At 35.6% G+C, this 13652-nt stretch overlaps 1 protein-coding gene and 1 long non-coding RNA gene across 9 annotated transcripts in view; one reads left to right on the forward strand and one right to left on the reverse strand.

The window, feature by feature from the left end:
* Positions 1–13652, reverse strand: part of LOC125964229 (uncharacterized) — a 165427-nt gene that overhangs the window by 136412 nt on the left and 15363 nt on the right. The gene's annotated exons all lie outside the window — the stretch shown is intronic.
* The window catches only part of ARFIP1 (ADP ribosylation factor interacting protein 1), a 133908-nt gene that overhangs the window by 5829 nt on the left and 114427 nt on the right, over positions 1–13652 (forward strand). For 6 of the 8 annotated variants that reach the window (XR_004476169.2, XM_033403433.2, XM_049709117.1 and 3 more), the window contains exon 2: positions 10538–10617. The exons of the other annotated variants lie outside the window; for them this stretch is intronic. Coding sequence is in view for 5 of the 6 variants with exons in the window: in XM_033403433.2 (XP_033259324.1) it covers positions 10540–10617 (78 nt within the window). In the remaining variant the exon portion in view is untranslated. The remainder of the gene's footprint in view (positions 1–10537; positions 10618–13652) is intronic. 8 annotated transcript variants of the gene reach the window in all.

Raw genomic sequence — 13652 nt, forward strand, 5'->3', positions numbered from 1 at the left:
GGCCAGCCCTGCTAAAACTTTAAAATACTGTATGATTAGTGACATAATAAATATACTGTTGAAACAAGATTTTTAAAACTCTGTGTTCCGCATGGTGCCTAGCAGTTTTTGTTGTAGTTGATGAAATATTACTGCCATGTTTTGTCTCAGCTTTTTGTTTTAACTAAATACAGATGGTCAAAGTCCAACGTTTTTCTTGGATATTTGGCAATTATAGTTAGCTGTTTTACTAGGATAAAGATGTCAGCTTTTCTAAGGACGTGAGTGTTTTCTATCTCATCTGAGCTCTAGATCTATATATTTTGCTTTCCAGTTGGCACCTCTCTTGCATATATTAGAGATATCGCAAATACAAGGTCTAAAACTAAACTGATTTTTCCCTCACTCCCAAAACCCCCCAAAATGTTGGTCCTCTTTCTTTGCTTTTTATTTCAGTGAATGACTCCATTATTTTTCCAGTTGGAAAATACAGGACAGTAGGAGTGATCCTTAATATCTCCCTCTCCCTTATACGTCTAGTCTGTCAACAAGTTTTATTAATCTTACTTTCTAAATACCTCTTAAATCTGTCAACTAGTTCCCATTTCCACTACCACCACTTTAGTTTGTTACCATCATCTTGCCTGAAATTTCTACAGCAGCCTTCATTCTTGTCTACCCACTTCTGTTTCAACCCCTCTCTAATCCGGTATCCATCCTGAAGGCACAGTGATTTATTTTGAAACACACGTCTGATTGTCACTCTTCCCTCCTCTTCACCAGTCTTTTTATGGCTTCTCATTGCTTTTAGGATAAAAACAAAACTCCTTCACAATGGTCCAGCCTTATTTTTTATCATGTTCTGCTTAACTCTCCATTTCACCCATGCTGGCTTTCGTTTCTCCCTTTGTACTTGTCTTGCTCCTTGCATTACATGGATTTTGCACATGCTTTTCTCCCTGTCTTTACCACTCTTTCTTTTCTTCCATTTCACTTGTTGGCTCTTAGCTATCCTTCACACCTCAACTGAAGTTTTGCTTCTTGAGGAAATATCCTGACCTCCCAGATGAGGTAGTAATGTCATACGTTTTCCATAGTTGCCGTTTACATTTATATGTGTGACTGTATGATTGTCTTTCTCTTCCGCTACCGTCATATCCATGCAGATAGGGACCACATCTTATTTTCTTTTTTGGCTCATTATTGACTCCCAAGGACCTAGGCCAGTGCCTGATACCTAAATATTGATTGAATTTCCAAGTTGATAGTATTAAAGATTTCAGTTCATGGAGTTTTGCCATATAGGATTTTAAATATAAATATTTATAAATATATTAGTTAAACTGCCAGTTACGCTGTTTTTTCCAAGTGCATGAAAATAAATTTTTTTCTTTTTTATTGGAGTATAGTTGCTTCACAATGTTGTGTCAGTTCCTGCTGTACAACAAAGTGAATCAACTATATGTATACATATATCCCCTCCCTCTTGGACCTCCCTCCCCCCTCCATCCCGCCCATCTAAGTCACCACGGAGCACTGAACTGAGCTCCCTGCGCTATACAGCAGGTTCCCACTAGCCATCCGTTTTACACATGATAGTGTATATATATCAATCCCAATCTCCCAGTTCATCCCACACACCCCTTCCCCACCTCCATGTCCACACATCCCTTCTCTACGTCTGCATCTCTATTCCTGCCATGCAGATAGGTTCATCTGTACCATTTTTCTAGACTCCACATACATGTGTTAATATACGATATTTGTTTTTCACTTTCTGACTTACTTCACTCTGTATGATAGACTCTAGGTCCATCCATGTCTCTACAAATGACCCGATTTCATTCCTTTTTATGGCTGAGTAATATTCCATTGTATATATGTACCACATCTTCTTTATCCATTCATCTGTTGATGGGCATTTAGGTTGCTTCCATGTCCTGGCTATTGTAAATAGTGCTGCAATGAACATTGGGATGCATACATGTAAAAGAATGAAATATTTTAATAATATAAATTTATATTATTAATATTAATTATTAAAAACAATAATTATAAAATAATATAGCAAAGTATTCTTAGATTATTTTATAATAAACTCTTATTTTAGAATCATTTTAGATTTACAGAATAACTGTAGAGATAGTATACAGATTCCTATATACACCATGTCCAGTTTCCCACATTATTAACATATTACATCAGTATGGTACATTTGTCACAGTTCATGAACCAGTATTTATACATTATTAGATAACATATGTTCAGATTGCCTCAGTTTTCTCCTAATGACCTTTTTCTATACCAGGATTCTATGCAGGAATAAATCCTGGTTATCATGTGTCCTCTTAGCTTTAACAGTTTCTCGGACTCCTCATTTTTAATGACAAGTTGATAGCTTTGAGGATTGCTGGTCAGGTGTTTTGTAGAATGTCCCTCAGTTGGGATTTGGCTGATTCTTTTCTCATGGTTAGTCTGGGTAATGTGTTTTGGGGAGAAAGGAACAGAGTTAAAGTGCCATTCTTAATCGTATATCAAGAGTAAATGCTATCAATATGCCTTACCACTGTTGATGTTAACCTTGATCACCTGGCTTAAGACAGTGTTTGTCAAGTTTGTACCTAGTAAAGTTACTTTTCCTCTCCTCCCTTTTCATATTGTACTTTTTAGAAGAAAGTCATTATGTGAAGTGCACACTTAATGTGTGAGGAATTATGTTCTACCTCCGTAACAGTGGAGTGTGTACATAAATTTTTTGGAATTCTTCTGCAAGGGAGATTTGCCTCTTCTCTCCCATTTATTAATTTATTCAGTCATTTATTTATATCAGCATTGACTCATGGTTATTTATTTTATACTTTGCATTATAATCCAGTATTTATTTTATTGCTCAAATTGTTCCAGCTTTGGCCACTGGAAGCTCTTTCAGTTGGTTCCTATATTCTTTTGAGCTTTTGTTGTTGTTCTGTTATGGTGGGTTTTTTTACAGCATGTTCATACTTTCCAGCACTACAAGATACTCCAGGCTCATCTTGTATGTAATCCTGCCTCAGTCCTAGAATCAGCCATTTCTCCAAGGAGCACTGGTTCCCTTTATTGGAGAATGGTATTAGAAACCAAGATCTGGGCACTATGTGTGCTCATTGTTGCTGGAGTTGCTTCTAGGAAACATACACTAACTCATGTATGTACACATATCTATAAATATTTCTGTGTGTAACTATCTATATTATTAAGCTGTCTTCTTAGATTATTTCCTCTGAGCTTTTTCCCATTGAAAAAATTACCTGAGAATATTGAGGGGTTTATTTTATATGGTTTTGGGAATTAATACAGAATTTTAAAGTAACTCTCCAGTTCTCTTGGTTGGCTTCATTGCTGATGTTCTGGACCTTAGCTAGCCGTTTGTGAAGAACGAGGCCACAGTACCCTGAATAATTTAGAGTTTATTTACAGCTAGTTTTCTTTTCAGGGAGTAATTTAGTTTTGAGAGTCTTATCATTTTACTTCTCATTAGTTTCTCTGTAACACAATCTGAATGGGGAAAATAAAAAGACTTCTCCAAACTGTTAATTTTGTCACTTGGTTAGAAGGTGGTATACTGGTGAGGATGAGAATAGTTGAATATCTCTTGATTTTTAAATTGTTTCTCATTACTGCATATAATTGAGAATTAACCTTTTTTTGTCAGAGCTTTCTACTTTTGAATTATCTAGGCTGATGTGTTTATCTTAATGAGCAATGTGAACTTAATTTATCACTGTCTAAAAGGATTTAGGAGTATCTAACAAAATAGCTTTTACAGATACCAGATAGTTGTTGACATAAAGACAGCAGTATAATGTGGATGATTCTTTATCTTACTCTTGATTATTCTACTTATGAAAGAAAATGTAATATACTTTGAACATATTGTGTGGTAAACCATTTTCAGTTTAGTATCATTTGCATTGACAATAGGGAAAAGGATCTTTCCTCCATGTTAAGGAAACTACCATCATAAAAAAAACCCATTATTTTAAATTGTTTTGACCAAAACAGAAAACTAATGTATTTTGGATACTACTTTTCACTCAGCATATATAGTTATTTAATGTAGTCACTATGTATTTTAACTCTAAATTTTTTACTGTAAACAAGTCAGTTCAACTTGAAAATTAATATTGAATTATGAAATTAAAACAAATCTTACCATTCTCTTCCTGTTTATCTATGAGCAAGAAAAGATAGACATATTTGAGTGAAAGAAATAGAGACATTTTCTTTAATCTCTAACCAGTCTCTGAAATCAGTGATATACCCAGTCTAGAGAAGCTAAGCAAGTTCAGACCAAAGCAAGCCCAAGTTTTGCTACTTTTTGCCCTCAGTTTTCTGTATTTACCTCCCTAGCATTGTCCTTGAGTTCCAGTCAGAGCTCCTTACTCCCATACATCAAAGTTATTTATAGTACTTCTCCAACTTTTTTACTGAAGTACCCCTAGAAAGAATAACTCTTCAGATATTCCTGTGGAGATTCATATTTCATCATAAAAATTCAAGAAATTTCTTAGAAGGCTTATGTGTCTTTTATTCAAGTGAATTTTGTTTTAGATTCCATAACAGCATACTTATTTTCATTTAGAAGAAGTGTAAATTCTCATTCCACTATGATGTGCTCTGTTTATCCTGTTTGTATCTGCTCTCCTGTGCCTTGAGCATACCATTTCAGATCCCCTGTGATATGTGAGTACCTTAATTTGAAATGTGCTCATGTTATAATTTCTATTCAACATTCATCCTTTAGTATTATAATTCTGAATCTTTAACTCATGGAGATTGTAAATGCTGTTTTTTCTTTTCTGGTATCCATGGAGTCTTTTGTTTCTTCTTATCTTCTAGGATCCTGGCAAGTCTCTTACCTCCTGCCCTCTCTTTCCTGGGTCCTTGGAAAGACCTTAAATGCACTTAACAGTTGTAGGATATAAAATTCTCCCTCATTAAATTCTGGTTAAAGTTCTTATATAGTTTCCCTCTATAAACTGAATAGATCTAGTCTATTCAGTTTATAGAAAACAAAATGTGATTTTGATAATAAATCAAAAACAACTCCAAAAAGTTGGATGAATTATAAACCTCAGGTAATATTAGTTATACTTTTTTTTTACAAATGTTAATTAGTAATTCACTTTATTGGTATTGGTTCTTACACTCATTAGTTAATGAATACCCCTGGCTGATTTATGGAAGTAGAGCCCCAGAGATGACTTGAGGCATATTTGGCCTCAAGTATAAACCAGTCTGTGAAGCCTCAACATTGATGGCAGTTTTGTAATAATGATTTATCATTTTATTTTGAAGACAAATTTAAAGATAACTTTAAATTCGTGTAAAGATCAGAACACATATATCTTAAACAGCACATTCTGCAAGTCATTAACTTTCTTTTTTGGTTTCCCATAATTATAAGTTTTTCTTTTCTTCCAGTTTTATTGAGATATGATTGACATATAGCACATATAAATTTAAGGTGTACAGCATAATGATTTGATTTACATACGTCATGAAGTGATTATCACAGTAAGTTCAGTGAGTAAGTCATTAACTTTAAATCTTGTTGTCATTCCCTATGTGTGTCCATTATTAAAGTTATGAACAAATTAACTTTTAAAAATGTGAAGGTAAGAGCATTTAAATAATATGTATAAAACACAGACTTAGTACCTGACTCCGTAATTCTCAGAAATTTGATTCCCTGTTTCCCAATCTGCTTGGAGTTATTTGGTCTTTTTTTTTTTTTTAATACTTATCGGTTTATTATATAGTAAAGGATATGATAAAGGATACAGGATAGATAGCCAGATGGAAAGGACATTGGGCAAGATCTGGAAGCGTTCTGAGTACAGGAGCTTCTGTCCCTGTGAGTTGGGGTGTTCCATGATCCCAGGACATGGATGTGTTCACCACAGAATTTCTCCAAACCCCATAGTTCGAGGATTTTTGTGAAGGCTTCCTCACTGACGCATTATCAGTTATTAACTCCTCTAGCCCCTTTCACCTCTGAAAGTTCCAAACTTGTAATCATGGCTTGGTCTTCCTGGTGACCAGCCCCATTCTAAAGCTATCATTTGGTCTTTTCTTGAGCTGGATGATAATGATATATTTTGCTAATTGGTGCTACTGATGAATACAGGGGAGCAGATGATAACTACTATTTCACAAGAAAGTAGAAGACAGCAAAAATGAACTGCCTTAACATTCTTCTGTTTTCCATTCCATTCCTCACTATTTCCATGGGTTCCTTCCTTCTTTCACTCTTCCTTCTATCTAAGGAAGAGATTTCCTCCTTCTGTCTAAGGGTAATTCCTCTACCTTTGCTCAGCATTCCTTACAGTTCTTTAAAAACTTTTATTTTGATCTAATTTTAGACTTGCAGAAATGGTACAGAGAGTTGCTTTATATTCCTTACCCTACTTCCCATAATGCTAACGTCTTACATAACCATAATATAATTATCAAGAATAAGAAATTAGGGGCTTCCCTGGTGGCGCAGTGGTTAAGAATCCGCCTGCCAACGCAGGGGACACGGGTTCGAGCCCTGGTCTGGGAAGATCCCACATACAGAGCAATGAAGCCCGTGCGCCACAACTACTGAGCCTGCGCACCACAACTACTAAAGCCCACGCGCCTGAAGCCCATGCTGCACAACAAGAGAAGCCACCACAGTGAAGAATAGCCCCTGCTCACTGCAACTAGAGAAAGCCTGTGTGCACCAACAAAGACCCAATGCAGCCAAAAGTAAAAAAAATAAAATAAATTTATATTTAAAAAAAAGAATAGAAAATTAACATTGGTATAATATTATTAACTGAACTACAGACCTTATTGGAATTTCATCAAATTTTCAACTAACTGTCCTTTTTCTGCTGCAGGATTCTGACTAGGAACCCATATTGAGTTTGGTTATTTCTCCATAGTCTCTTTCAATCTGTACGTTTCTCACACTTTCCTGGTCTTCACGACCATGACACTTTGAAGAGAACTGGTCAGTTATTTTGTAGAATGTTCCTCAGTTTGGGTTTGTCCAGTGTTTTCTCATGATTGGACTGAGTTAATGCATTTGGGGGAAGAATACCACAAAAAATAATGTTGTCCTTTTCAGTGCAATGTATCAGGGATTATGCTCTTGATATGTCTTACTATTAGTTAAGTTAGATCTGCTGAGTCTCTTCACTGTGAACTGTGAGTTTCTCCACTTAACTGTCTTTCTTTTTTCAGTTAAGTACCTTGTGGGAGATATTGGAGATTATGTAAATGCTGTTTCTCATCAAACTTTTGCTCTCTAATTTTAGCATCCATCAGTGAATCTTTCTGCAACACTTATTACTGTGATGTTTGCCTGGTGGAGAGTTCTGGTTTTCTCTTTCTTTTCTGTGTTTATTAATTGAGATTCTGTTGTGAGGAATTGTCACTTTACCCCCATTTACCTATTTATTTGATTATTTATTTCTATCAGTATGGATTCATTAATATTTGTTTTATTCTAGGAGTTTCAATTCAGTACTGTCATTATTTCTTGCTCAAGATGTCTCAGGATTGGCCATTAGGAGCCTTCAGGTTGGGTGCTTTTTTCTTTCGACAAGCCCCTGTCCTCTTTTGAATTTTTTCTTATTTTCTGACACCAGAAAAATGTCCCAGGCTCCTCTTGTATTTTCCTTGCCGCAGTATTAGAATCAACCACTTTTCCTTAAGAGTTGTGGTTCCTTTTATTGGAGAATGGTGTTTAGAGACCAAGATTTGAGCACCAAGTGTACTCATAGTTACTGGGTATCACTGCTTCTAGGTCCTCTCAGTGGACAAAGCTAGGAAACCTATACATACATGCATATGTATGTGTATAACAAATATATATACATGAATATGGACACACACATATTAAAAACCATGTGTTTATACTGATAACTCTGATTCCAGTCCAGTACCACAGGGTTTATTTAGCATTTCTCCTTTCTTTATTACTTTTTTCTCTAGCAGTGAGAAACCAAATTCTCAATATCTACATTCTATTTACATATTTGTTCTGTTCTGTTACATACATAAAGTACTTTAAGAATTACTAACCTATACCCCTGTGAGAAATACTTTTACTAACTATATTAACAGAATTTGTGTATAATTCTTTTTGTCTTTAGCCTCATGGTGTCCAGTCAAGATACTCTTTTCTCCTGCTCTTCCTTTCCCTCCCCTTCCCCTCTACTCCCCCTCCCCTTCTTCTCTCTCTCTGCCCCCATCCCCTTTTGCCCTACCTTCCCCTTTCCCTCTTCCCTGCTTCCCCCTTCCCTTTCCTGGGTTATTCATTTCTAATACAGTTGGTTTCATGTGTTAGTGATTTTTTACTGTTTGAATTCCTCTCAAATTCTGGTTGGTTTTATTTTTTTTTTATGAAGGGTATGTGAAAATTTCTATGGTTCTAAGAGTCAGAATTATTTAAAACTATATATTCAGAGAAGTGTCACTCCTTCCATATTCCTGCTACTTTGTTCCCATTTCCTACTTTTTTTTACACTCTTTTCCCACCTCTCCCTGTAGGTAACCTATCTCTTTAGTTCCTGGTTTATTCTTCTTGTATTTCTTTTGTTCCAATGAGCAGAAACATGTATTTTCATGTATCCTTCATGTATCTTTGTTGTAATTGTAAACGGGATTTTTCTCGGCCTTTATGTCCACTGATTATTGTTTTTCAATAACAGTTCAAAAGTTGTTGAGTTTTTTTTAATTGAAATATAGTTGATTTACAATGTTCTGTTAGTTTCAGGTGTACAGCAAAGTGATTCATATATATATTATATTATATATATATATTCTTTTTCAGATTCTTTCCCCTTATAGGTTATTACAAAATATTGAGTATAGTTACCTGTGCTATACAGTGGGTCCTTGTTGGTTATCTATTTTGTGTATAGTAGTGTGTATATGTTAATCCCAAACTCCTTTTGTATGTTAGTTTTTTATCCTACTTTTTCACTGAATTCTTTTAATTTTTAGTTAGTTTTACCATTGAGTCTTTGGAGTTTTTCAGGTGTACTATCATATCATCTGCAAAAAGAAATAGTTTTACTTCTTTACCTATTATTCTTCTAATTGGTTTGTCTACTTGGATTGGCTAATACCTCTAGTTCAGTGTTGAATAGTAGCAGAAATGGTGGGTTCCTTTGCATTGTTCCTGTTCGTAGTGGAAATGCCTCTGTTATTTCTTTATTAAATAAAATAATGGTTGTAGGATTAAAGCGTGTATCATGTTGAAGACATCTCCCTTAATTCCTTTTTCCTTGAGTATTGAATTATGAATGGGTATTGAATTCTGTCAATAGATTTCTCAACATCTACATAGAAAACCATGTTTTTTCCCCTTATATTTATGAATATATTATATATTAATAGCTTTCTTAATTGAACAGCCTTGTATTCCTGGAATAAATCCCACTTGTTCATGTTGTATTAGTTTCTTAATGGGGTATTGGATTTGATTTGTGAACAATAAAATTGTTCCCTCCATTGTATTTTCATGAGTAAAACTTTGCTTCTGTACATTATAGTACCTAATATGGTGTTTTGTACTTATTTATCTGTCTCCTTGATTAGATTCAGAGTACAGTCGCCCTCGCTATATATGGGGTATGGGTTCTAGTACACCCACAGATAACAAAATCTGCAGATGCTCAAGTCCCTTATAAAATGGTATAGTACTTGCATATAACCTATGCACATCCTCCCATATACTTTAAATCCTCTCTACATTACTTATAATATATAATATAATGTAAGTGTTATATAAATAGTTACTGCTGCATGGCAAATTCAAGTTTTGCTTTTTGGAACTTTCTGGAATTCTTTTTTCAAATATATTTGATCTTTGTTTGAACCTGCAGATATGGAGGGCATTATGCTCTTATAACCTGAATTAGATTTTACTTTTCTTTCTCCTTAGTGCCTAGCAGAATTCTTCACATGTAGTTGGCATTCTCTAAATGTTGTTGAATAAGTTAGAAGCAGAAGTAGCACATTAAAGTTTTATTGAATGAAATCTGAGTATAGTGTTTGACTTTGACAATGAGCAGTCACATCTGTTATCGGTTCTAAAGAGCACTGGTCAGAGAGTTGGAAGATGTCTGAGTTCTGTTCTGAAACTTTGATTTTATATAGGCCATGAATAACTAATATTTTGGCTTTATCTTTGGATATTTTGACATTTTTGATCTCAGTTTTTTCATCTAGCAAATCAAGTTGACACTCTGATCTTTTAAATTGTTTCATATCTAAAATGATTTTATGAAATTATTTTTTAGTCACTGAGGTATGTGTTTTTACATTTTGCATAAAAACTTTTCCTGAATTTTTGTCTGTTTTTAGAATTGTTTGTTATAATCAATAGATACTCATGTGGTTATAGATAGTTTTGCAAAACAAATTCTGACTGCAAATAAATGATTTATGTTGTGGAATATTTGTAAGAATATCGGTAAGGTGATATAGCTCTTTTAACTAAATTATTTAATGTGTGCTTAACACATTTTACTTTTAGGTATGTCTGACTGCAGCAATGATACTACAACTCTTGGTACATCTAAACCAGCCACAGAAGAAGTCAAGTCTAATTCTGAGGTGAATGGGTGGTATTTATATTGTTTTTTTAAAGTCAACCCATATCAATCAAATTTAGACTGTCCAAATTAACTTAGTTTGTCTAAATATGTGCCATTCTAAATAAACTCTTCTATACACATAGACACAGGAAAGGGGTGGGAGGAGAGAGAGCTATTTCTTCATAATTGGAAGTAAGTTAACATTTGCCTTTGGGCATATGAAATTTTAGAGTATACCTGTCCCGTAAAAATCAACATAAAAGTCTGGTCGAACTATAGTTTTAAGTTTAAATATGAAATGAAGTTTCTGTTGAAATAACAGTGGTAATTGGTTCACATTTGCACTCACCTACTCCCATATTCTCTCTCTAGTTAATTATGCATCAGAATCCAAATGTAGTGTTTAAAAAAAATACTGAGTTCTGGACTTTACTTCAGACTCACTAAATCTGAGTCTGTAGTGATAGACACCAAGGGGTGTGTGTGTGTGTGTGTGTGTGTGTGTGTGTGTGTGTGTGTGTGTGTGTGTGTGTGTGTGTGTGTGTGTGTGTGTGTGTGTGTGTGTGTGTGTGTGTTCTTTTTGGAAATTCTACAGGTGATTCTAATATATACCACCTAAGAACCACTGTTCTAGCTCATTAGAGTAGAAAGATGTTAAGAAGTTAATTTTATATTGAATTCATCAGATGCTTTTTTGAACACCTAATCCTAGTAACATCTCTCAAATTTATAGTGCTTAAAGATTTACAGAGTAGCACTTTCTTAATTGTCCCGCCTTGATCCTTAGACTGATTTGATACAATTCAGTTAGGCAAGTAGAACAACCATTATCTCCCCCATTTATTTGTTGATCATATTTAACTTTCACAGAGGTAGTGTCTGAGTTAGAGTAGCCGGCAAGGCTGGAACACAACATGGGTTCTTCCAGCTCCAGTTGCAGTGTTTCTGAACCAGTTTGCCGACTGTGTATGTGGGCATAGTGCTAGCCACAGTGTTTCATCATCACTCCAAGATGCTGAGTCTGTGTGACAGACTTTAATGTAGGGTTTAGAGCCGGATAATTTATTTTTCGCCCAAAAGTCAAAGATGAGTTCTGGTTGGCAAAATATGTATTATCTGTGAAGGATTCAGGATTCTTTGTGATTTAAAATAGTTTGGCTGGGACTTCCCTGGTGGTGCAGTAGTTAAGAATCTGCCTGCCAATATAGGGGACACGGGTTTGATCCCTGGTCCGGGAAGATCCCACATACCACAGAGCAACTAAGCCCGTGTGCCACAACTACTGAGCCTGTGCTCTAGAGCCCGCGAGCTGCAACTACTGAGCCCGCATGCCACAACCACTGAAGCCCGCGTGCCTAGAGCCCGTGCTCTGCAACAAGAGAAGCCACCGCAATGAGAAGCCCACGCACCGCAAGAAAGAGTAGGCCCCGCTCACCGCAACTAGAGAAAGCCTGCGCACAGCAACAAAGACCCAACGCAGCCAAAAATAAATAAATAAATAAATAAATCAAAAAAATAAAAATAAAATAGTTTGGCTGTTTACCATTTGTCAAAGCAGTGTTGTAGTTATATTTAGTTCTGAGAACCTAGGGAATTATGTATACCGTATTTGTCTTAACTCATGGATTTGATTTTTTATGATCAGATCTCTGAATCTGTACTGTTGAGAGATGGTCAGAGGAAGTTTAATGCTTGTGAACTACAGGAAGGATTGGCAGCGCTGTCAGTGATGGGACTCATCATAATAAATGAAAGTATTCCCTTTGTGGTTTACCACTATGAGTTTCTTCTATGTGAATGTCACACCAATAGATGCTAAACTAGAAATCTGCTCAGGAGAGTTAAGGCTGGATGACAGTGATCTGAAGGAATCCACTGCCAAATAATTCAAATTTGTCTGTAAATTAACCTTATAATTCATATTAGGCATTCCCTGTGCTTTTAGCCATGCCCAAATGTGCAGCATCCACAGGGAATATTGTAATAATAAAAAAAAAGGGCCAGGTGTATGAGTATAATCTGAATTTATACCCAAATTTAAAAGCATTGTATGAGTTTGCAGTTAACCAAAGTAGGATTTAGGAATATTCTGTAACTTAAAAATTCCCCATTTATCAGTATTATTATTCTACTAACTTAAATCTTCTTTTTTCAATATCCTTGATGAAAACATTTTGGGGTCAGATTTGCTTATAAGAGTTCTTCTCTTAATATATGTGTATATATATTTATATTTTTAAATTTTTTGCGTTGGGTCTTCATTGCTGCGTGCAGGCTTTCTCTAGTTGCTGCAAGCGGGGACTACTCTTCGTTGTGGTGCGTGGGCTTCTCTCATTTGCGGTGGCTTCTCTCGTTGCGGAGCACGGGCTCCAGGTGTGCGGGCTTCAGTAGTTGTGGCACGTGGGCTCAGTAGTTGTGGCTCCCAGGCTCTAGAGCGCAGGCTCAGTAGTTGTGGCATGTGGGCTTAGTTGCCCCGCGGCATGTGGGATCTTCCTGGACCAGGGATCAAACCTGTGTCCCATGTATTGGCAGGCAAATTCTTAACCACTGTGCCACCAGGGAAGTCCCATCTTTTAATCTATTATAACTCTCTATATATTATGGTCATTAACTCTTAATTAAATGTTCTATACATTGGACTTTTCAGTAATTCAGGCTAATCCTAGCAGAGGTTGGCACATCACTGATGGTCAGTTTGAAGAATGAATTAATCCTCACACCACTAGTATAAATGATATATGGATACTGGTTTCTTAGGAATAGAATATGATGACCTGGATGATAGTTTTCATTTCTTTAAGAGCAAAACAAAACAACAACAACAAAAACTCCAGCATTTTGAACTGAGCCAAAAACAGTATCAACCCTGAACAAGAAGGGACTTAAGGTTCATTTTAGGTTCTGTCAGGTGAATTGCCTTTGTGCAGGATCACTCAGCTAGTTAATTGCAGAATCCAGGTGATTTCCTCTCAATCAAATGATGTTTTCATTAGGATATCCATCCTATCAGTGACTATAAAAACACTTTCTTCTTCTCATTTTTTTTTAATGACA

Source organism: Orcinus orca, chromosome 4 (genome assembly GCF_937001465.1).
Source record: "Orcinus orca chromosome 4, mOrcOrc1.1, whole genome shotgun sequence".
Taxonomy (NCBI): domain Eukaryota; kingdom Metazoa; phylum Chordata; class Mammalia; order Artiodactyla; family Delphinidae; genus Orcinus; species Orcinus orca.